General features: G+C 43.2%; 1 protein-coding gene across 2 annotated transcripts in view; it reads right to left on the bottom strand.

Moving 5' to 3' along the window:
• Positions 1 to 2,870: 2,870 nt before the first annotated feature.
• Positions 2,871 to 21,399, bottom strand: part of Abcc12 (ATP binding cassette subfamily C member 12) — a 67,888-nt gene continuing 49,359 nt past the window's right edge. The window contains exons 22-29 of one of the 2 annotated variants that reach the window (XM_027406100.2): positions 21,168 to 21,354; positions 16,206 to 16,295; positions 7,808 to 7,997; positions 7,200 to 7,359; positions 5,956 to 6,034; positions 4,960 to 5,073; positions 3,071 to 3,235; positions 2,871 to 2,957 (exon numbers count right to left, since the gene is read on the bottom strand). In XM_027406100.2, coding sequence (XP_027261901.1) covers positions 2,871 to 2,957; positions 3,071 to 3,235; positions 4,960 to 5,073; positions 5,956 to 6,034; positions 7,200 to 7,359; positions 7,808 to 7,997; positions 16,206 to 16,295; positions 21,168 to 21,354 — 1,072 coding nt within the window. The remainder of the gene's footprint in view (positions 2,958 to 3,070; positions 3,236 to 4,959; positions 5,074 to 5,955; positions 6,035 to 7,199; positions 7,360 to 7,807; positions 7,998 to 16,205; positions 16,296 to 21,167; positions 21,355 to 21,399) is intronic. The other variant, XM_027406101.2, reaches the window with a different exon arrangement.

Consider the following 21,399-nt stretch of genomic DNA (forward strand, 5'->3'; position numbering starts at 1 on the left):
TAATTACTTTTCTTATAGTTGTGACCAAAATACCTGACAAGAATTAACTAAAGGCATATGATGGGGATATAGGGAAGCCAGGAAGCAAAGAGATACTAAAGTAGAGCTCAGTCCGCTTATTCTTTTCCAGCCCATGGCTGGGTCCCACCACCCCATGGCTTGGTGCCAACTACATTTATGGTCCTCCCATCTTAATGAACTCGATGTAGAAACTCCCCCTCACCAGCTTGCCCAAAGGTTTGCCTCCTGTATGATTCTAGATCCTGTCATATTAACCATCACAACTCTATCCTGTCTACTTGATACTCCTCTAGTCTCTGGCCCTTATAGGCTCACAGCCATTTCATTGTGCAGGATACATTCATTTCAACTTCAAAAGTCACCATAATTTTGGCCAATCACAACACTGTCTAAAACATTCCAACCCCAACTTCAGAGATTCAAGCTAATCTCTTAGCTCTGAGTGCAAGTTACATAGCTTCAGTAAATATACAATGGTTGTACTGCTTAGTTTCTATTAGCAACTTAACACAACTTAGAGCTGCCTGGAATGGGGAAAGCTCAGTCATGGAATTGCCTTGGTCAGACTGTCTAGAGGCCATGTCTGTGAAGAATTCTCTTGATTGGTGGTTGACACAGAAGGACCCATCCCACTGTTGATGCACCTCCCCTAGGCGCATGACCTAGGCTATAAGGAAGCTACAGAGAACAAGTCAATAAGCAGTGTTCCTTTTTGAGTTTCTCCCCCAACTTCCACCAATGATGGAAAACTGGACCACACGGACAAGATTGCCAAGTTCCACTACCAGCTCAAGATGTAGCCTGGCCCCTTTGGGTCACAGTTGCAGAGGCCTCTGTGCATTGATCCTAGAGAAACATTTCCCTAGACAGTTGTTTTTGATTAAGGAACCCCTTCAAAGCCATTTTCAATTCAGCCTCTCTCAATTCAGCCTGAATACTATCCTTTCTTAAAAATGCCTTTCACTAAACAAATTAGTCCATTACTTTCTGGTCCAGCCTCACTTGAGTTCTCAGGGCCTAAGTAGAATGCAGTGACATGATTTGCCAAAAACATGTGAATAGCCTCTAGCCCAGTTCTCTGAACGTTCATGTGTGGGGCCTCTACTGCCCTCATTTCTGTTGGCATTCTGGTCTTCCAAATTCCCATCAGGATGGATGTCCCATTAAACTCTGCTTACAGCATTCTGGGGCTTCTCTAGCCCCAAATTCCAGACTAGTCCACATTCCTCCCACACACTAGTTCCAAAAACCTACCAATTGCATTGTCAGGCCTATTACAGCAACAGTACCACTACTTGGTTCTAGTTTTCTGTATTAGTTCCTTTTCTCATTGCTGTTAAAAAAAAAAATTCTTGACAAAGCAACTTGAAGAACCAAGGATTTATTTTGACACACAGTTTAAGGGAACGCAGCTCATCACGGTGAGGAGGCATGCAGCAGGAGTGTGAGGTGCTGGTCACAGAGTATCTGCTGTCAGGAAGCAGAGACCAAAGCTGGTGCCCAGCCACCACTACCGCTGTCCTTTCACTCGCTCCAGGCTCCCAGCCCATGCTATCACCCACATTCAGAGTAGGTCTTCCCACCTTGGCTAACCTAATCTAGAAATTCCCTCGCAGACATTCCCCCAAGGTCTAGCTCCTAGATAATTCTAGTTCCCGTCAAGTTGACAGCCAATAGGAACCATCATAGTTTGTCTGATGAAAATTTCCAGATTAGTCTTCTATTGTGCTGGAGAACATAAAAGGCAGACCTAACGTGCCCACCCTGAGTATTTCCTGAATGTTCCTAAGTACCAGATACTGCCTTTCTCCATGTTGTCAAGGAACAGAGTAGTGTGTGACCAAGACTTAGGAGGAGCTTTGCTGGCCACACTGCTGTATGCTGTACCTAAGGTATGACCTAGGACTGGAAAGAAAGTTCAGGAGACCCCATTCAGACATCTCAGAACCTTTTACCCTCACTGGAAATATAAAGAGGTCCTTCAATCACAAAGAATGACAAATGCCACTCTAAGTTAGCAGCTGTCACACTGGGGCTACTAAGTTATATCTTTTCCATAGCCCTCACAGAAAACCTTGAGGTTGGCAAACAACTGTATAGATCCGCTACCAAGCCAAAGGAGGCGGCAGTGAGGGTCTGTGAGAAGGGACAGTTCAAACGGAGACATCTTCAGTAAAATAATTGCAAGGCAACATTTCAGGGTCATTTAGTTTCTTATTGCATTTTAATGACCGATAAAGAAGATATAAAAATGTCATTTATTCAGAAACCCCAGTGTCTTACTTTCTGGTTGTTTTAACAGATCAACTGCAACATACAATATGATTTCTTTGAAAAATCTCACACCAAACACTATCATCAGTCTTCCGTGCTGTGGATCTGTGCAGTTACTTCTTGTCACATAGTCAAGATAAAAGTGAAATGAAGTTAAACAAAAAATTTTCTCTCTTCTTGTCTAGCAACAAAAGTGAGGAGTCCTCTGTAAACCCCAGCCTTCGGCATTTTCCCATTGTTTGCTTTGACTGTTTTTTTCCAGAAAGGTAGACTGTTTCCATTCTCAGGCATTATGCAGTATTGTGGGGACACATGAGGGACCCTTGGGGTTTTTCAGAGGTAAGAGGCAGCTTCTAACATACCGTCTTTGTCTGCACTCTTCACCACCCAAAACCAACCCAGAGTCTGCCACGGGAGGTGGCCCAAAGGGCTGGGCAGAGCAAGGGAGACGTCTCAGCCCCAGCTCACCCTGTGCTCCATGGGTGGGAGGGGCTATGGCTGGGGCTGCATGACTCCACCTTCAGGTTTCTCCTCTCACATATCCACTGGCTCATCTCAAATCAACTTCTGCACCTTTATAATCCAACTTCTGCAGCTAGTAACATCGCAAATGCAGAGTCAGGCTTCTCAGCAAGGGCTTCAGGCTTGTCAAACTCAATCACCTGAAAATCAGAGAAGAATTGAAATTTTCAGAAAAAAAAAAAAAAAGTACACACCACACAGCCCTAACCAGGGAAGCCTTTGAGGAGGTTACACCAGCCAGAACTTCCTGCACCTTCCCATTTTCCATGACCAGGACGAGGTCACAGTTGAGAACTGTGTTTAGGCGATGGGCGATGGTCAACACTGTGCAGCTTTTGAAGGCATCTTTTACAGTGCTCTGGACAAGGGTGTCTGTCTTGGAGTCCATGGAGGCAGTAGCTTCGTCGAGGAGAATTATCTGTTAAGGAAGAAGCGCTGTAAAAGCCAAAGCTGTGCAAAGAGGAAGATGCATAGCCTCAGTTCCATCCTAAAAGACTAGGAAAACACAAACACAATAAACTAAGCACCCATCTTGAAAAGCTATGTGTATATATATATATATATTTAAAAAAAGACCAAAAATAAAGTCCAACCGCAAGCCCTCATCTTCCTCGGAGGGATATGCTAGAGGAGCAAGATGGTATTTTCTCTCTCTTAAAAGCACTTTATTCAAACATTGCCAGTAGGAAGGAAGGAACACCACACATTGCTACTAGGAAGAAAGAAACTCGATGAGGGCCTTCTGTAGTACATAGTGTATACACAGTAGGAGCCAGCGTGGCATGATAACAGCACTCATACTGCTTTGCTATAGCTGCTGGAATAAATTACAAGGAACTTGGAGACTTGGAGCATCACAAATTTACATCTTACATTTCCGGAACCCAGAATCCTGCAATCAAGAATGGGGGCTGCATCCCCTGCCTTTTCCAGTGTCTGCCAGCCACCTGCATTCCTCAGCCCACACCCTTGCCTGCCACCATACCTGCTCCCTTTGATTCTCCAGCTTGCTTCTTACAGAGACATGGGAATACACTAGACACTAGACCCATCAGATCCAAGATAACTTTCCTATTTCAAGATCTTTAATGTCCTCCTCATAGCAAGGTTCCTCTTACCACATGGGGGAGCATACAAGTCTGGGGTACAGGACAAACAAGAACAACATTGGAGTTGAAAGGAGCATCATTCTGCCTGCCAAAGCACTGTTCAGAATTTGCAATGCGAAGGTTTAACTTCAACCTGTAACTGCACTTGACCTTGCCAAGTTACCTAATTTCCTCCCATGTGAAGAGATCATGTGTTATTATTCACACAAAGCAGGAAGCCCCGTAGCTACTTCACAGTGAATAGTGCCACCCAGGGCACTGCTGTGCACACCTCTAAAGAACACATGAAGTGATTCACACTGATGAACACTAGAAGGATTTCTTTTCTTCCTCTTAATTGTTATGTGTACATGTATGTGTCTGTGCGTGGGTATATACACACACACACATTCACGTGAAGGCAGAGTCCAGAAGAGAGTATCAGATTCCCTGGAGCTGGAGTTATAGGCCATTGTGATTTCAGTACTGGAGAGCGAACCCAGGTCCTCTGGAAGACCAGCAAACATTCTTAACCACTGAGCCATCTCTCCAGGCCCCAGAAAATAGGATTTGTTAAAAAAAATAATAATAACAATAATAATGATTAACTGTCATTCTCTTTCTCAGAATCAGTAAGGCTGGTTAAATCATTCAGAAAAGCATATATACATTTTCCAAATCTTATAAACTAGCATTCTGAAGGCTTGGGTATCCTAGGTACTATGCATGAGGACTCAGAATTATTCAGGGACAAAGGGGGAAAGTTGAGAGCCTACTTTTCAAACTCAAGCCCCCTAGGAAAGTGGAGAGAATACATAAGCCAGACCTCCCAAGGTGTAGCCCAGATAAGGAAGGTGCTGCTCCTGGAAATGGCTGTTATTTTTCAATTTTTGCCCCTCACAACTTTGTCTTAAGAGAAAGTGATCGGTTTTTAAATTACTGCATTGCCCTGTCTTTGCTGAAAGACACGCTTGTGCCTCTGCGTCCTGGATTGAGTGGCACCACAGGGAATATCCAAAATTTGACCAATCCATTTTCCATGCTGTTTCCTTACTTTTGAATTACGGAGAAGTGCTCGGGCCATACAAAGCAGCTGGCGTTCCCCTACTGAGAAGTTTTCCCCATTTTCTATGACTTCTGCCTGTAATTTTTCTGGGAGTTTCATTATCTATAAAACACAGAAAATGATACATTTATGCTGATGATCTATAAAATTGTCCTGTGTTGTCTTATTGATTGCCCCCTCCTCTTGCATTCATCAGCTTGCTTTATTTTACAATGGGAAAGAAAGTGCAAAACAGCAATCATTTCAATACTGCAAATAGGCACCAGAGAGGGCCAGGGTGGGGGAGACATTAATAATGAAAAGCCAGTGTGACTCACCAAAAAGGACAACTCATACATATACTTCTAGAGAACATTTAAGCAAATGCAAGTGGGCTTCAGTGTTGTGGTTTTCATGGATAAAACAGGGATAGGACCAGAGAGTTTTCCAGAAGGCTGAGACAAAGTCTGTGTATTCATCACGACTAACTGAAGGGGCTTTTCGGGGGGAAGGGGGGGGGAGTGCTTGCCCTGGCACCTCAACTGGGGCTGCGGCTCCAAACAGGACAGGGTCTTATGTCATAGACAATTCAAACCAACTGCACTTGCAATCCCAGAACAAGCTATCATTCAGTTCTGATAAGGCTAATGAGGCCCCAGGCCAAATAATATGGCCCTCCCTGACTCTGGACCAGGATGGACCTGGATTCAAGTCTCCATCCTGCTCCTCACTGGCATGGGCCTGTTACTTCTTTAATAGCACCAGCCTCCAAGGGCTATGCAGAGGACCAGGAGAGATGATGCATGTAGAGCTGGTGCCTGGATCAGCCAGAGAGCTAACAAATCGTACTGTGGTTGCTTTGATAAGCAGGAGCAGGTAAGGATTGAGTTTCACTGGCGTATGTCACTCCTGCAAATAAACCTGGCCAATTGCTGGCCCCGAAGCCAGGTATCTGAGGCAGTGGTGTTTGGAATAGACTCATGCTAGACAGCCCAGGATACCTACTGTGTCTCTCATGAATGTTCTCTCCAAAACATGCCAGAGTATCTCATCAGTGTGACTCCCCAAGGGATCCAAGTTGTACCTGCGATGAAGCAAAGGAAAGCAAGCTGGATTCCCAAGGATGAGACAATAGTGAGCACAGTGAAGATGAGAGGATGGGGAGGAGATGTGACGTCAGGAAGGCCCAAGGGTGGCTTCTAGAACTACAAAAGGTAAGAACACATTCTCTTCCCCATAGCATGCCCAGGGATAAGAAGTGTGATGGGAGGAGCCTGTTCAGCCCAGGCCACAAGACGGAGAACCTACAACTCTGTGATAGAGTAGAGACCTCAGAGACAGGCAGGAGTGAGAAACCCCACCAGGAGGCAGGCCACGCTCAACCACACCAGGGTCCACAGCATCAACACACAGCAAAGCATTCTACACCTTATACAAGTTCTGGGCAAAGAAGGGAGAAAAGAAACTTTTCTCAGCATCCCTTTCAGCCTCCAGGACAAGAGGCAGGGCTGCAGATTCCAGGCCTCATCCAGAGCTGCAGATTCCAGGCCCCACCCAGGGAGTGTTTTGAGATGCATATTGTATCACCAATATGATCAACTTTAAGTAAATAGAGTTTCCCTGTTTCATCCCATGCCTAGTGGGATGACTCTTCCCTTTCCCTGGACCAGCTGAGATACTGGGTATCTATGCTTTGGCATCAGATCTTGAGCCTGTGTAAGTCACAATCTCAATCTGTTTGTACTTGGTCAGTTTTTGATTCTGTAGCAGGAATAACCAATGCACTTGCCAAAAGCCTGCTACACATACAGGCCAGGGAGTATACTCAGGGGCACTTTTGAGAGTGGCCATTGCTAACCCTGCCGTAATGCCAGAATACAGGCATAAAATAGGGCTGTTGGCACCAACTGTGGTATCTGCTCACTTTATGCATGATAAAATAATAGTAGTATTGCTAATGTTATTAAAACTATTAATATCACTACTAATCATATGTTGTTGTTAATAATGTGATGATATAATGTTATAATAATAGTTTCTGAAATTCCAGCAAGACTCAGGACACTGTTCCTTGGCTCCTTCTAAAGCTTTATTATAAACCAGATACCAGCAGAGTTTCTGAGCGCCTGCACAGGCCAGTTCCCTGAGCTAAGAGTGCCAAGAACAGCATGGCCCGGCAATTTCTCAGCTACTGATTGGCCCAATTCACCGTCTCCAAACAGGAATGCATGATGATCGAAAACAGCTACCTTACTGTACCTACAAACAGGACAGGATCTTGGGGGATCATGGTCAGCTTGGTTCGGAGGTCCTCCAAGCTCACGGTGCAGATGTCCACCTCGTCAATGAAAATGGTACCAGAGGCTGGCTCCACCAGACGAAACAGGGCCATGCCCAGGGATGATTTTCCTGGGGACAATAAGAGCAGGAACAACAAATCCAACAGCAGTTTTCACTTCCATCATGTCCAAGCATTTAATTAAGGGAATTTTCAATGTGACGAGACTGGCTCTGTGTGGATGACTCTGCAGGCAGACATCCCTCACTCTGGGGGACCAGGCTGCCCTAACACCATTAACCTGCCAGTCCCTGCAGAGGCCTTTAGCACATAACTCATCTTCTGGGCCTCATTTCTCCAGAATGATTCTCATTTAATTAATTCAAAAACTACTGTGTATTCGCTTCCAACTCTCCACACCCAATCAACCTGAAACCCTAATTTACAGTAAAGAGATTTGAGGGGGAAATAACAATGGCTCCAGCACTCGTGTAAATCTCTCTGATGTGGCTTAACCAGCTCATCCAGTGTAAATTCAAACAAACATCCCCCAAAAATAAATGCAGAGTTTGTCCTCACCAGAACCTGTTCTTCCCACAATCCCAACCGTCTGCCCACTTTGGATGTTCAAGTTCAGCCCATCGAGAACGAGGGGGGTGTTGTCTCTGTATCTCATTCGATAGTCCTTGAAAGTTATCTCCCCACGGCTTGGCCAGTCTTTGGGACAGGTCCCCACTTTGAAGGGGTGAGTGTGTTCAGGAACACAGGTCTGAAAAGCAGAACAGCCATTGACCAACTCGACAGCCACTGGTTTCCACTGACTTAGCTCACCCATCCCACAGCTGCCAATGCTGGGATGCCTGTGGTGGTGAGTGAGACCCATAACCCTGTACTCAGGGAACTCACATTCTGCCCACTGTGGAGCTACACACCTGTAACTATAACATTTGGGAAGCTGATGCAGAAGGATTGAGAGTTCCAGGACAGCATGGGCTATGTGAGAGACTCCATGCAAAATAAGCAGGCCACATTTCAGTGGGGGACATTAGGTAATAGGTAATAAAAAGAGTATCGTAATAAAATAAGGAAAGTGACTTGTTCAGCAGGTGACAGCAAGCAGAATAAAATTATGTGAGGGTTGAAGAGGGCATCTCTGACACTAGAACAGAGGCTTGGAATGTGGAAAGGATGACAACTACAAGGGTTTCTGTCCAGGACCTTCCAGACAGGGAAGACAGGTATTGCAAAGGCCTGGCAGCCAGAAGAGCCTTGAGTAACTCCAGGAATAAAAAGAAAAGTCGTGTAGGGATGGAGCTTAGTGAAGAAAGGATGGATGACTTAAGAGGGTAAGCAGAGACGGCTCACAGTGAGCCATGGGACCTGGGTTAGTGTCAGCATGATGACCTTGACACTGTGGGACAAATCCAGAGCGAATCTTGAGATTTGTAGAATCAATCTAATTTCAATGTCTACAAAAGTGCTAGGAAGAGGAAGAGGACAGAGTGAGGAGGGTCAAGCTCAAAAGTCTTCAGAGCTCAGCAGAAAAAAACCTGAACTTTTTTTCAGATGCACCCGAAACCTCGAAACTGAATGAGCACAAAGCCGGCTCCTTTGCCTCACATTATGGCAGCTCTCCCACCAATGAGGAGTCCCCTGTGTTCCATCAGGCTGGCCAGCCAGCCCAATAAGTGACCTCAATTAGCTGAGAAAACATTTGCCTTCTTAGAGGGTACTTTAAACCCCTAGAAGATTTGGAATTCAAAATAGAAGTATTTTGAATGAACCAATACTGCACTAGCAATGTCTTTAGTTTAAGGAATCTGCTTATTTTATGCTCCAAATATTTGCAGTATTGCAGAATTTGGGCTTGAGATTCTAACTTAAAATCTATACTTGAATAATTAGTTTAAATGTGGTTTTAGGTCAAAAGCTTTCTGCTTCCATATGGAGCTGTCCTAAGAATCTCAAGCCCACTGCATTCACAAGCTCAGTTAGACATACGCACACTCAGGAAGGTTTGTGTGTTAAAGCAGATTATGAGGGCATTTTAAACAGGAAAGTGGATGTGCTGAATTTTAAAATGTTTAAGAGTGTCCAATAAAGCTTCCAAATGGGGCCAAACACTATCCAGAGGCCCACAAAAGTGGCTGCTGGGTTTCTGTCCTTTCTCAGAGCAGCTGCATCCTACATTGCACCAAAAAGCTTTCAAAGAAGAGGTGAACTCATCTTCTTTTGCTATTTATAACTTTAATCAAATATTAATTTCCAGAAACCGAAGTGAGGCACTGAATTTTGGATTGGATTGTGAATACAGGTTTTAACAGGACAGGTGACAAGCCAGATTCCAGTTATTAAATGGATCCCATTCACAAAAAAAAAAAAAAAGAAGAAGAAGAAAGAAAAGAAAAGAGGAAAGGGACAGGAGAGATGGCTCCACGGTTAAAAATGTGATGATTGGAAAAACATCTGAGGCAAGTGACCTGCGTGCCAGACCCAGTTCGGCGGCGGCGGTGGGTTCCCAACACCGATCACCCAGAGGCAGCCCCCAGAGGCAACCCAGCCTCCATCCACTGGCCCAGGTAGGCCAGGAACTGTTTTCTAGTTCCAGTTCGTCATGGCTACACAGAGTCATCTGAGGCAAGCGACCTGCGTGCCAGACCCAGTTCGGTGGCAGTGGTGGGTTCCGAACACCGATCACCCAGAGGTAGGCCAGCCTCCATCTGCTGGCCCAGGTAGGCCAGGAACTGTTTCCAGTTCCAGTTTGTCGTCACTGCTCAGAGTCATCTGACACAAGTGACCATACGGAGTTCAGCGGCGGGATCCGACAACTCGAGGCCCGGTGACAGCTCTGCCTCCAACTGCCCTTCTGGCGGGACCCGGCACGCCCGGACACGGCCGACACCCAGGTAACAGTGACACCTCCATCCACGAGAAAAGAACCGACATTAGAGTATTGGACTGTTTGCATCTACCAGAAGGGAACCGTGATCCCACACCCACCAGGAGAACAAGAAACACTTGCTACACCCACCAGAAGAAAGGATGAGAAGAGGATAGGGTAAAAGCACATCCAACAACAGAAAACCCAATATGACACCACCGAAGATAGGAACCATACACCAGTAAGACCTCAACATCACGATGCAGATGAACCAGAAGAGAATGACCTTAAAAACATCTTCAGGAAAATGATAGAGGACCTCAAAGAGGACATGAGAAAATCTCTTAAAGAAATTGAAGACAAAACCAAAACATACAAAAAACAGTTCAAGACCTAAAAAACGAAATAGAAACAATAAAGAAAGCACAATCTGAGGCAATGCTGGAAATAGAAAAGCTGGGTAAACGATCAGGAACTACAGATGTAAGAATAACCAACAGAATACAAGAGATGGAAGAGAGAATCTCAGGAGTTGAAGACACACTAGTGGAAATAGATTCATCAACCAAAGAAAATCTTAAGTCCAACAAATCCCTAACACAAAATATCCAGGAAATATGGGATACTGTGAAAAGACCAAACCTAAGATTAATAGGTATAGAAGAAGGTGAAGAAATCCAACTCAAAGGCACAGAAAACATATTCAACAAAATCATAGAAGAAAATTTTCCAAACCTAAAGAAAGACATGCCAATGAAAATACAAGAAGCCTACAGAACACCAAATAGACTGGACCAAAAAAAAGGTCACCTCGCCACATAATAATCAAAACACCAAGCATACACAACAAAGAGAAAATATTAAGAGCAGCAAAGGAAAAAGGTCAAGTAACCTATAAAGGCAAACCTATCAGAATCACCCCTGACTTTTCCTTGGAAACTGTGAAAGCCAGAGGGTCCTGGATCGATATTCTACCTACACTAAGAGACCATGGATGCCAGCCCAGACTACTATACCCAGCAAAGCTTTCAATCATTATAGATGGAGAAAACAAGATATTCCATGATAAAACCAGATTCAAACAATACATATCCACCAATCCAGCCCTACAGAAAGTACTGGAAGGTAAACTGCAACCCAGGGAAGTTAACTACAACCAGTAAAACATAGGCAATAGATAATCCCAATTTTCCAACAGTCAAAAGAAAAAAGGGATAGAATCCCACACCTAATCTTGCCACTATCACCAAATCAAAAACAAACAAGAATGAACAATAATCAATGGTCATTAATATCCATCAACAGTAATGGTCTTAACTCCCCTATAAAAAGACACAGATTAGCAGAATGGATAAGAAGACAGAATCCTTCCTTCTGCTGCATACAAGAAACTCACCTCAACCTCAAAGACAGATGGTACCTAAGAATTAAGGTTGGGGAAAGATCTTCCAATCAAATGGACTCAAGAAACAAGCGGGGGTAGCAATCCTAATATCCAACAAATTGGACTTTAAACTAAAATCAGTCAAAAGAGATGAAGAAGGAGAAATCCATCAGGATGAAGTCTCAATTCTGAACATTTATGCCCCAAATACAAAGGCATCCACGTTTGTAAAAGAAACATTACTAAAACTCAAATCACACATAAAACCGCACACACTTATAGTGGGAGATTTCAACACCCCACTCTCACCACTGGACAAGAACACCAGACAGAAACTTAACAAAGAAACAAAAGAACTAATAGAAGTTATGGCACAATTGGACTTAACAGATATCTATAGAACATTCCACCCAAATACAAAACAATTTACCTTCTTCTCAGCACCACATGGAACCTTCTCTAAAATTGACCACATACTTGGCAACATAGCAAATCTCAACAAGTACAAAAAAATTGAAATAACCCCCTGTGTCTTATCAGACCACCATGCTTTAAAATTAGAATTCAACAACAACAAGAACTACAGAAAACCTACAAACTCATGGAAATTAAGTAACACCCAATTGCACAATTCATGGGTCCAGGAAGAAATAAAAAAGAAATTAAAGATTTCCTAGAATTCAATGAGAATGAGGACACAACATATCCAAACCTATGGGATATTCTGAAAGCAGTGCTAAGAGGAAAGTTCATAGCGCTAAATGCCCATATGAAAAAACAGGAGAATAATCACACGAGAGAATTAACAGCACAACTGAAAGCTTTAGAAAACAAAGAAGCCAACACACCCCGGAGGAGCAGACACCAGGAAATAATCAAATTGAGGGCTGAAATCAATAAAATGGAAACTAGGAGAACAATACAAAGAATCAATATAACAAAAAGTTGGTTCTTCGAGAAAATCAACAAGATAGACAAACCTTTATCCAAACTTACCAAACAACAAAGAGTGAACATGCAAATTAATAAAATCAGGAATGAAAAGGGGAGTGAACATGCAAATTAATAAAATCAGGAATGAAAAGGGGGTCAGACACAGTGGAAATCCAGAGAATCATCAGGTCATACTTTGAAAACCTATATTCCTCAAAATTTGAAAATCTAAAGGAAATGGACAATTTTCTGGACAGATTTCACTTTCCAAAATTAAATCAAGAACAGATAAGCAACTTAAATAGACCTATAACCTCTAATGAAATTGAAGCAGTCATTAGAAGTCTCCCAACCAAAAAAAGCCCAGGGCCAGATGGCTTCAGTGCAGAATTCTACCAGAAATTCAAAGTACAGCTAATACCAATTCTCCTCAAAGTATTCCACACAATAGAAGCAGAAGGGTCATTACCAAACTCTTTTTATGAGGCCACAATAACCTTGATACCCAAGCCACACAAAGACACAACTAAGAAAGAGAACTACAGACCAATATCCCTCATGAACATTAACGCAAAAATTCTCAATAAAATATTGGCAAATCGAATCCAAAAACACATCAGAGAAATCATCCATCCCGATCAAGTAGGCTTCATCCCAGGGATGCAAGGATGGTTCAACATACGAAAATCCATCAATGTAATCCACCATATAAACAGACTGAGGAAAAAAAATCACATGATCATCTCACTAGATGCCAAAAAAGCCTTTGACAAAATCCAACATCCCTTCATGATAAAGGTCCTGGAGAAATCAGGGATAACAGGAACATACCTCAACATAATAAAAGCAATATACAGCAAGCCAGCCAACATCAAATTAAATGGAGAGAAACTCAATGCAATTCCTCTAAAATCAGGTACAAGACAAGGCTGTCCACTCTCTCCATACCTCTTCAATATTGTCCTTGAAGTTCTAGCTAGAGCAATAAGACAACAAAAGGAGATCAAGGGAATACAAATCGGAAAGGAAGAAGTCAAACTCTCACTATTTGCAGATGATATGATAGTCTACATAAGTGACCCAAAAAACTCAACCAGGGAACTCCTACAGCTGATAAACACCTTCAGCAAAGTGGCAGGATACAAGATTAACTCAAAAAAATCTGTAGCCCTACTATATATGGATGACACATTGGTGGAGAAAGAAATCAGAGAAGCATCACCCTTTACAATTGCCACAAACAACATAAAATACCTTGGAGTAACACTAACCAAAAAAGTGAAAGACCTGTACCATAAGAATTTTGAGTCTCTAAAGAAAGAAATTAAAGAAGATACCAGAAAATGGAAAGATCTCCCATGCTCTTGGATAGGTAGGATCAACATAGTAAAAATGGCAATCTTGCCAAAAGCAATCTACAGATTCAATGCAATCCCCATCAAAATCCCAACACAATTCTTCACAGACCTTGAAAGAACAATTCTCAACTTTATATGGAGAAACAAAAGACCCAGGATAGCCAAATCATCCCTATACAATAAAGGAACTTCTGGAGGCATCACCATCCCTGACTTCAAGCTCTATTACAGAGCTATAGTCCTGAAAACAGCTTGGTATTGGCACAAAAATAGACTGGTAGACCAATGGAATAGAATTGAAAACCCTGATATTACCCTACACACCTATGAACACCTGATTTTTGACAAACAATCCAAATTTATACGATGGAACAAAGAGAACATCTTCAAAAAATGGTGCTGGCATAACTGGTTGCAGACATGTAGAAGACTGCAGTTAGACCCAAGCCTATCACCTTGCACAAAACTTAAGTCAAAATGGATCAAAGATATTAACATTAATCCAGCTACAAAGAACCTATTAGAAGACAAAGTGGGAAATACCCTTGAATTAATCGGTACAGGAGACCGCTTCCTGAACCTTCCTGAACATTACACCAGTAGCACAGACACTGACGTCAACAATTGATAAATGAGACCTCCTGAAATTGAGAAGTTTCTGTAAGGCAAAGGAGACAGTCAGCAAGACAAACGGCAGCCCACAGACTGGGAAAAGATATTCACCAACCCCACATCTGACAGAGGGCTGATCTCCAAAATATACAAAGAACTCAAGAAGCTAGTCCCCCAAATACCAAAGAACCCAATTAAAAAGTGGGGTACAGAACTAAATAGACAATTCTCAATAGAGGAATCTAAAATGGCTGAAAGACACTAAGAAAGCGTTCAACATCCTTAGTCATCAGGGAAATGCAAATCAAAACAGCTTTGAGATACCATCTTACTCCTGTCAGAATGGCTAAAATCAAAAATTCCAATGACAGTTTATGCTGGAGAGGATGTGGAGAAAGGGGAACACTTCTCCACTGCTGGTGGGAGTGCCAACTTGTATAGCCACTGTGGAAATCAGTATGGTGACTCCTCAAGAAAATGGGAATGAGTCTACCACAAGATCCAGCAATTCCACTCCTAGGCATATACCCAAAAGAAGCACATTCATATAACAAAGACATATGTTCAACCATGTTCATAGCAGCATTATTTGTAATAGCCAGAAACTAGAAGCAGCCTAGATGCCCCTCAACCAAAGAATGGATAGAGAAATTGTGGTACATTTACACAATGGAGTACTACTCAACAGAAAAAAACAATGGAATCTTAAAATTTGCAGGAAAATGGATGGATCTTGAAGAAACCATTCTGAGCGAGGTAGCCCAATCACAAAAAGACAAACATGATATGTACTCACTCATATGTGGACCTGCTTTATGATGCATAGTAGTGAGTGACCATGCTTTATCAGAGCTGTTTTTAATGATGTTGCTCAGAATGGTTTCCTCCCAGATGATATCTGAGAAACTAATTTAAAAAAAAATGGTGCCAAGTACTACAAGAGTAACAGAATTGTGCTGTTTTCTGGGATTCTGTTTTTTACTTATTTGTTGTTGTTGTTGTTTGCTTTTTGTTTTTTTAAAATGAAGTGTGCTGGATGTCTCTACCATTTTGTTCAAAGGACTGCAGAATCTGGAAAAGCTGTTACTGCTATTGATGCATAACATATTGCCATTATTGCTCATTGCGCTCTCTCTCTCTCTCTCTCTCTCTCTCTATATATATATATATATATATATATATATATATATATATAATAAAGAAAGAAAGAAAGACAAAGGTGTAAGAGTAGAAGTGAAGTGAATTATTTACTTTTGGTGATGCTTGGTAAGGCTGAAGGGTATTGTGAAGGTTAAGTTTGATTGCCAACTTGACAGTAAAACTTGAAGAACATATTTTATTATGGCACTAAGATCATGATACTGCAATCAAAGTAAATCGATTTAAGATGACATTTTTATATTGATTTGTGTCAGTCATGAGAATGTATGTTTCCTGTTATATTTATATCTTTCAAAAACAACTATTACAGCAATTTTTATCTTTTTAAAAAAAAAAAGAAGGTGATGATTGCACTTCCAGAGGACCAGAGTTTGATTCCCAGCACCCACACTGGGTGGCTCACAACCTTCTAAAACTTCAGCTCCCAATACAACTGGCCTCCATGGGTTCCCTCCCTCCCACCCTCCCCCCTCCTCTCTCTCCTTCTCTCTCTCTCTCTCTCTCTCTCTCTCTCTCTCTCTCTCTCTCTCTCTCCCTCCCTCCCTCCCTCCCTCCCTCCCTAAAAATGTATATAAATTGTTAATGAAAAAATCAAAACAAGCCGGATGGGAAAAGCCTGCGGCTTCCTGCAGTTCACTTGTTCCTTACCGAAATGTACTCCCTCAGCAGCTCCACAGAGGTGAACTTGGCTTGGGTCTCAGTTCCTGTTCGCACACACACTTGAAGCAGTCCACTGAGCTGTTGGGAAGAAGCAGGTAGCTACTGAAGGCCCCCTACCCTCCCTTGGTCCCAGCTGTTCGTTCTCTCTCTCTCTCTCTCTCTCTCTCTCTCTCTCTCTCTCTCTCTCTCTCTCTCTCTCTCTCTCTCTCTCTCTCTCTTTAAGTCTGCCACTTCAAAGTACTACTTTGGCCCAAGCAATGCATAGAAGAGGCTTGCAGTTGTCCCAGCCAGGAACACAGAAGGCCACATTTCCTGTTGGGATGTTTTGCATTTAAACATTTCCTTTGTATTTAAAAACAAATGGTATTTACATTTTCTCCCTCACTCCAGATGGTGAGAATCATCCCACCACCTTGATTACTCCTGTGAGCCAGTCCCAACTGCCTGGGGAGGAGATTCATCCCAGAGCCAAACTGCTAGGGGCTGGCTCCTTGCTGCCACCTGGTGGGGCCCTGCATCCCACTCCCACTTCTTAACTCTCCCATCCTCCCCCCTCCCCCCCCCCACACACATATGGGGACAGAAAAGTCCCTGAAAACCACTATTACACACACGTGCTCCAGGATCCAGACTGGGAGAGATAGTTTGCCAAGAGGACCTGCTTTAGGCCAGGATCCCCCAGAATCTAACTCCAAGATCTGAGTGCAAGTAATAACTGGGGCAGGTTGGAGTATGCCTTCTCCACCACTGCAACCGTCTATATCCAAGGCTCTAGAACCCAAGAATGTTAGCCTGTTTGGAAATGGACCTTTGCAGCTATGACTAAATACCCTGAGTGCCTGGTTGGATCCTAAGACAATAAATAACAAGCACCTTAATTTAAGAAAGAAAGAAAGAAAGAAAGAAAGAAAGAAAGAGTTAAAAGCTATTTTTTTTTTTCTGGTTTTTCAAGACAGGGTTTCTCTGTGGCTTTGGAGGCTGTCCTGGAACTAGTTCTTGTAGACCAGGCTGGTCTTGAACTCACAGAGATCCACCTGCCTCTGCCTCCTGAGTGTTGGGATTAAAGGCATATGCCACCACCGCCTGGCCAAGAGTGCTAATTCATGCCAGGAAATGCCACCAACCTCTGGAAGCACAACAAAACTGTAATAGTTCCCTGGAGCCTAAAGAGAAAAGCAGCCTTGATGACAAACACTGTGTAGACTCTGAATGTCCAACACAGTGAGAAAATAAATTTCTCTTGTTTTAAGCCACCAAGCTTTTGGGGATCTGTTCCAGTATCTAAGCAAATGACTACAGGTTGTTAGTCCAAAAGGAGAAATGAGGGAAGAGAGGCCTCCAAAGCCTGCTCGTGAGAGTAGCACTGGAAGCCATTGAGACCCATCTGGATCGGGACTTCTGAGAGACTACACAAGTGTACCACGACAGGCCAAGGAGACTGGGATCTTCACACTTGTCCCTTGGTGTCTTAGGGAATGCAAAGATCTATGATACTTGGCACCACCATTCCCTTATGACACCCAAATCTACAGATGCTCAAGACTTGGGTATGACATGGCATTGTGTTTGCAGGAAGCCAAAGAAAGCTCTGGTAAGCAGCCTGGCTTTCATAGAAAGGGGGCAGTGCAGTCAGAACTGCTGGGGGATGGGAGAAGGGGGACAGGAGGACAAGGGGAGGGGAACAGAGGGCTTATAAAATAGGTGAGGAGGCCCCTCCATGAGCTCAGAGAGCTCTTCCCAGCAGGCCCTTGCCACCTTCCCAGCTTAACAGGGGCCCAGGGCTTCCCATTTCTCTTGGGCTTGAACCTGAGTGATTTTTGGCCCCATCCTGTCCCTTGGGGCAAAACCTTGTTTGAGCTGTGTGCTAGAACCTAAGGCCTGGTGGGCCCAACGGTGCAGATGGCCCGCTGCAACTGCAGTCACCAGCATAGCCCTTGCCTCGTGCCGGCTGCTCGGAAAGAGTGCACATTGCTCCCAAGAAGGGCACAGATATATTCTGCTAAATAAAAGAGAATCAGCTCCTAAATGCCTGGCATCCAACCCAGGTCTAGAATCCCCATATGGGCACAGTGCAGATCCAAGTAAGCACAAGGTCTCCATTGCAGCACTTGAAGTCACTTAGCACTCACGTTCTGCCCTGTGCTGTGATACACTGTTTTCTGTCTCTCTGGGATGTTTCTTCCATTCTCAAGGGAACCTCTGCCACTTGGATTCTGTGTTCTCCAGATAGAACCAATGTCAAAAAGGCCATGCAAATTCAGGCTCTGCAGGGGGATGTTCAGCCACTGTCTCCTGGAAAGCTGATAATATTGCCCCAAAGAGTTTTCCCCATTGGTAGTGGATGTCTTCATTGCAAACTAAGTAAATCTAAGTAAAAACCACTTGCCCTAACTAAGGCCATGGAAGATGTCTCTGTTAGGTCCAAAAGAAACTCCAGTTCCTCCAAACTCCAAAAGGCAGTCCAAATATGCAGAAATGAGCTCAACCTGGATTATAGGAGGATTTCTGGCAGTTAGATAAAAGCCAGTATTCCTCAGAAACTTGTGACGCTGGTTCCCATCTACCAAAAAAGAGTCATTTCCCTTACCTCTGACTACCTGTGGTACCTATTAGCATATCAAAGGGCATGCTGCCACCCAGGCTCTCTCAGTATGGCATGTGCCTGTTGCACATTCCAAAGTCTATCCTAGCATTATAGTCCTTCTTACCCTCTCTCCTAAACTTCCCCCAGCTCATATCTCACATATCTACATTTAAAAAAACAAAAACACCTTCGTCTTAACCATACCATGGAGTGGTCATGTCATCAGTTTATACACTATAGCTTCCATCCCAACATACTATTAAAATGATACCCAAGATGTTTTCTGAAAGAACACCTTCCACATCCAGGAGATGGGAGAGATCTCAATGCATGGGAGTCACACATTTCTAGCAGAGGGCATTGGATGAGCATCTCTGCTAAAATGAAAGGCAAAGGTGTTTCTGGACTTTAGAGCCAAGCCCCAGAGGCTCACGGTATGAGAAGGGAGCCACAAAGAGGCCTGCTGATTGGTGGTCTCTCTAGAGGCAACTGCCCTGGTGTATCCATCTACACACACATGCACACATTCGACCTTTCCAAAAGACAGTGAGTTGACATCCTGGGAGTATGTGGGGCTCTACAAATATTACTCTATGGAGAAACAAAACAAAACACCAGTTCTAATGTTTAATGCCTTCAGGCCCACTCCTTGGCTGCTTTGGGAAAGGGAAGCAAATGTATAAAAAATATTTTTAAAAAATGAAAATGTTACCCCAGCACCGGCAGAGTTAGAAACTATCCCAGGAGGGGAGGCACAAAGCCACACCAAAAGCCAAACTGTTCTCCCATCCTTAAATACAAATGACTGGAGAGATAGATAAACAAACCAAGGGCAGGCAAGAGCAAGACCTAAATAAACAAGAAGAAAAACTGACCCTGGAAAAAAGAGGTAGAAATTAAAGAAAAGGGGAAAGTTGGCTGGGGGGGGGGGTTGTCAGTATTAGTATCCTTAGAAAAAGTAAAAACGTATTTCAGTCATTTAAAAGTGAGTCTTTTAAAGACAAAAAAAAAAAATGAGAGCATGTGGGAATTTGATGTGTGAATACATGGTTGCCACACTGAAAATTCAAAAGCATGGTTGCATCACAAAGCTGAGGAAAATTCCCAGGAAACAAAACAGAGGAAACTGTCCAAATGAGTAAGCAAAGGGAGAATACTGGGGCTGGAGATCACTCAGAGGTTAAAGGCACTGGCTGCTCTTCCAGAGGACCTGGGTTCAATTTCCAGTACTCACATGTTGGCTCACAACCATCTGTAACTCTAATTCCAGGGGTCCAATGCCCTTTTCTGGCCTTTGTAGGCACTGGAATGAATGAGGTTCAGAAACACACATGCAGACAAAATGGCCATACATGTGACATAAAAATAAGCAAATCGAAAACAAGGGAGGGAGAACATTTTCTGATGGAGAAGAGATTTGACTTTGATTTGAAAGCACAGAGCATTGTGGGACAGGGAGGATCGTGGTAGAGCATGCCTATAATCTCAGCACTGGGAGCCTGAGGCAGGAAGTTGTCAAGCTTGCCTCAAAAATGAAATAAATAAATAAATAAATAAATAAATAAATAAATAAATAAATAAACACACTAGTGAAAAGAGAATGTTTTAAAAGTCCCACATCCAGAAAATTTGTCCCAAAATGCATGGACTCAATGGAGAAGGTTCCAGACAGGACCTGGAAACACACTCTCAGGGACAAGATTCAATGACCAACCAACCTAAGCTTAAATCATGGCCCACACAGGGCAGATGTCAGTCTCTCTGAATCTCGTTTATCTGCATAGTGAGACTTACAGAAACATCCCAGGGTTGTTGAGAGCAGTGGAGGAAGTCATTTACAGTGCTGTGTGCTCTCCTCTTGTGTTATTATTAAAAGAGAAAGGCACCCAAGCAGCCAAGAGCCTGTTCCTAATCATTTGCCAGAAACTGTCTGCCTCTCCTAGTCCCACTGTGAAGCTGCTGTGTGATTTGAGATGGAATGAGACTCCACACCTTGGCCCAAATCAATCATTCTGCTCCCACCAAACCACTAATTAGTTCTTGGATGCCTAAATCCATCCAGTAAGCATAAAGCCTGGGCTTTTGTTGAGTAGTAAAAGGGGGAATGTTCCCCACTGTTTCTTCTTCCTATAGATCTCAGAGACCATTTGTCACCCACTGTACAACTATGAGGGAGGCATTACAAAAGGGGACAAAACCAGGAGCAAAGATCCAACTGTTCCTGAAGCCCTCACAACTGCCTCAATGTCAATGATATCTATGGTAAAGCTTCATTTTTAACCTTTTTTGAGTTTTCTGCAGCATCCATCTAAAAGTATCCATTCTAATATATCATAGGCCAAGTTCAACCATGTACCAGCTGTTACCTGGATGATGTAAGACAATGACAAGCCTTTGGATGAAGCACTGATTGAAGAAAAGCTCAGGGTCACCAACAAGGCCACAACAAAGGTGACAATGTTCATGAGGACATCCATTCTTAGAGCAAACCACCTGAGAGCACAATTGAAGTACAGGAGGTGGCTGGAGTTTTCATCGTTCAGCGTCTTAAACCTAAAGTTGAAAAAAAGTCAGAGGAAATAAGAGCTCAGGTCCTGC

This window comes from Cricetulus griseus, chromosome 3, assembly GCF_003668045.3.
Source record: "Cricetulus griseus strain 17A/GY chromosome 3, alternate assembly CriGri-PICRH-1.0, whole genome shotgun sequence".
Taxonomy (NCBI): Eukaryota; Metazoa; Chordata; class Mammalia; order Rodentia; family Cricetidae; genus Cricetulus; species Cricetulus griseus.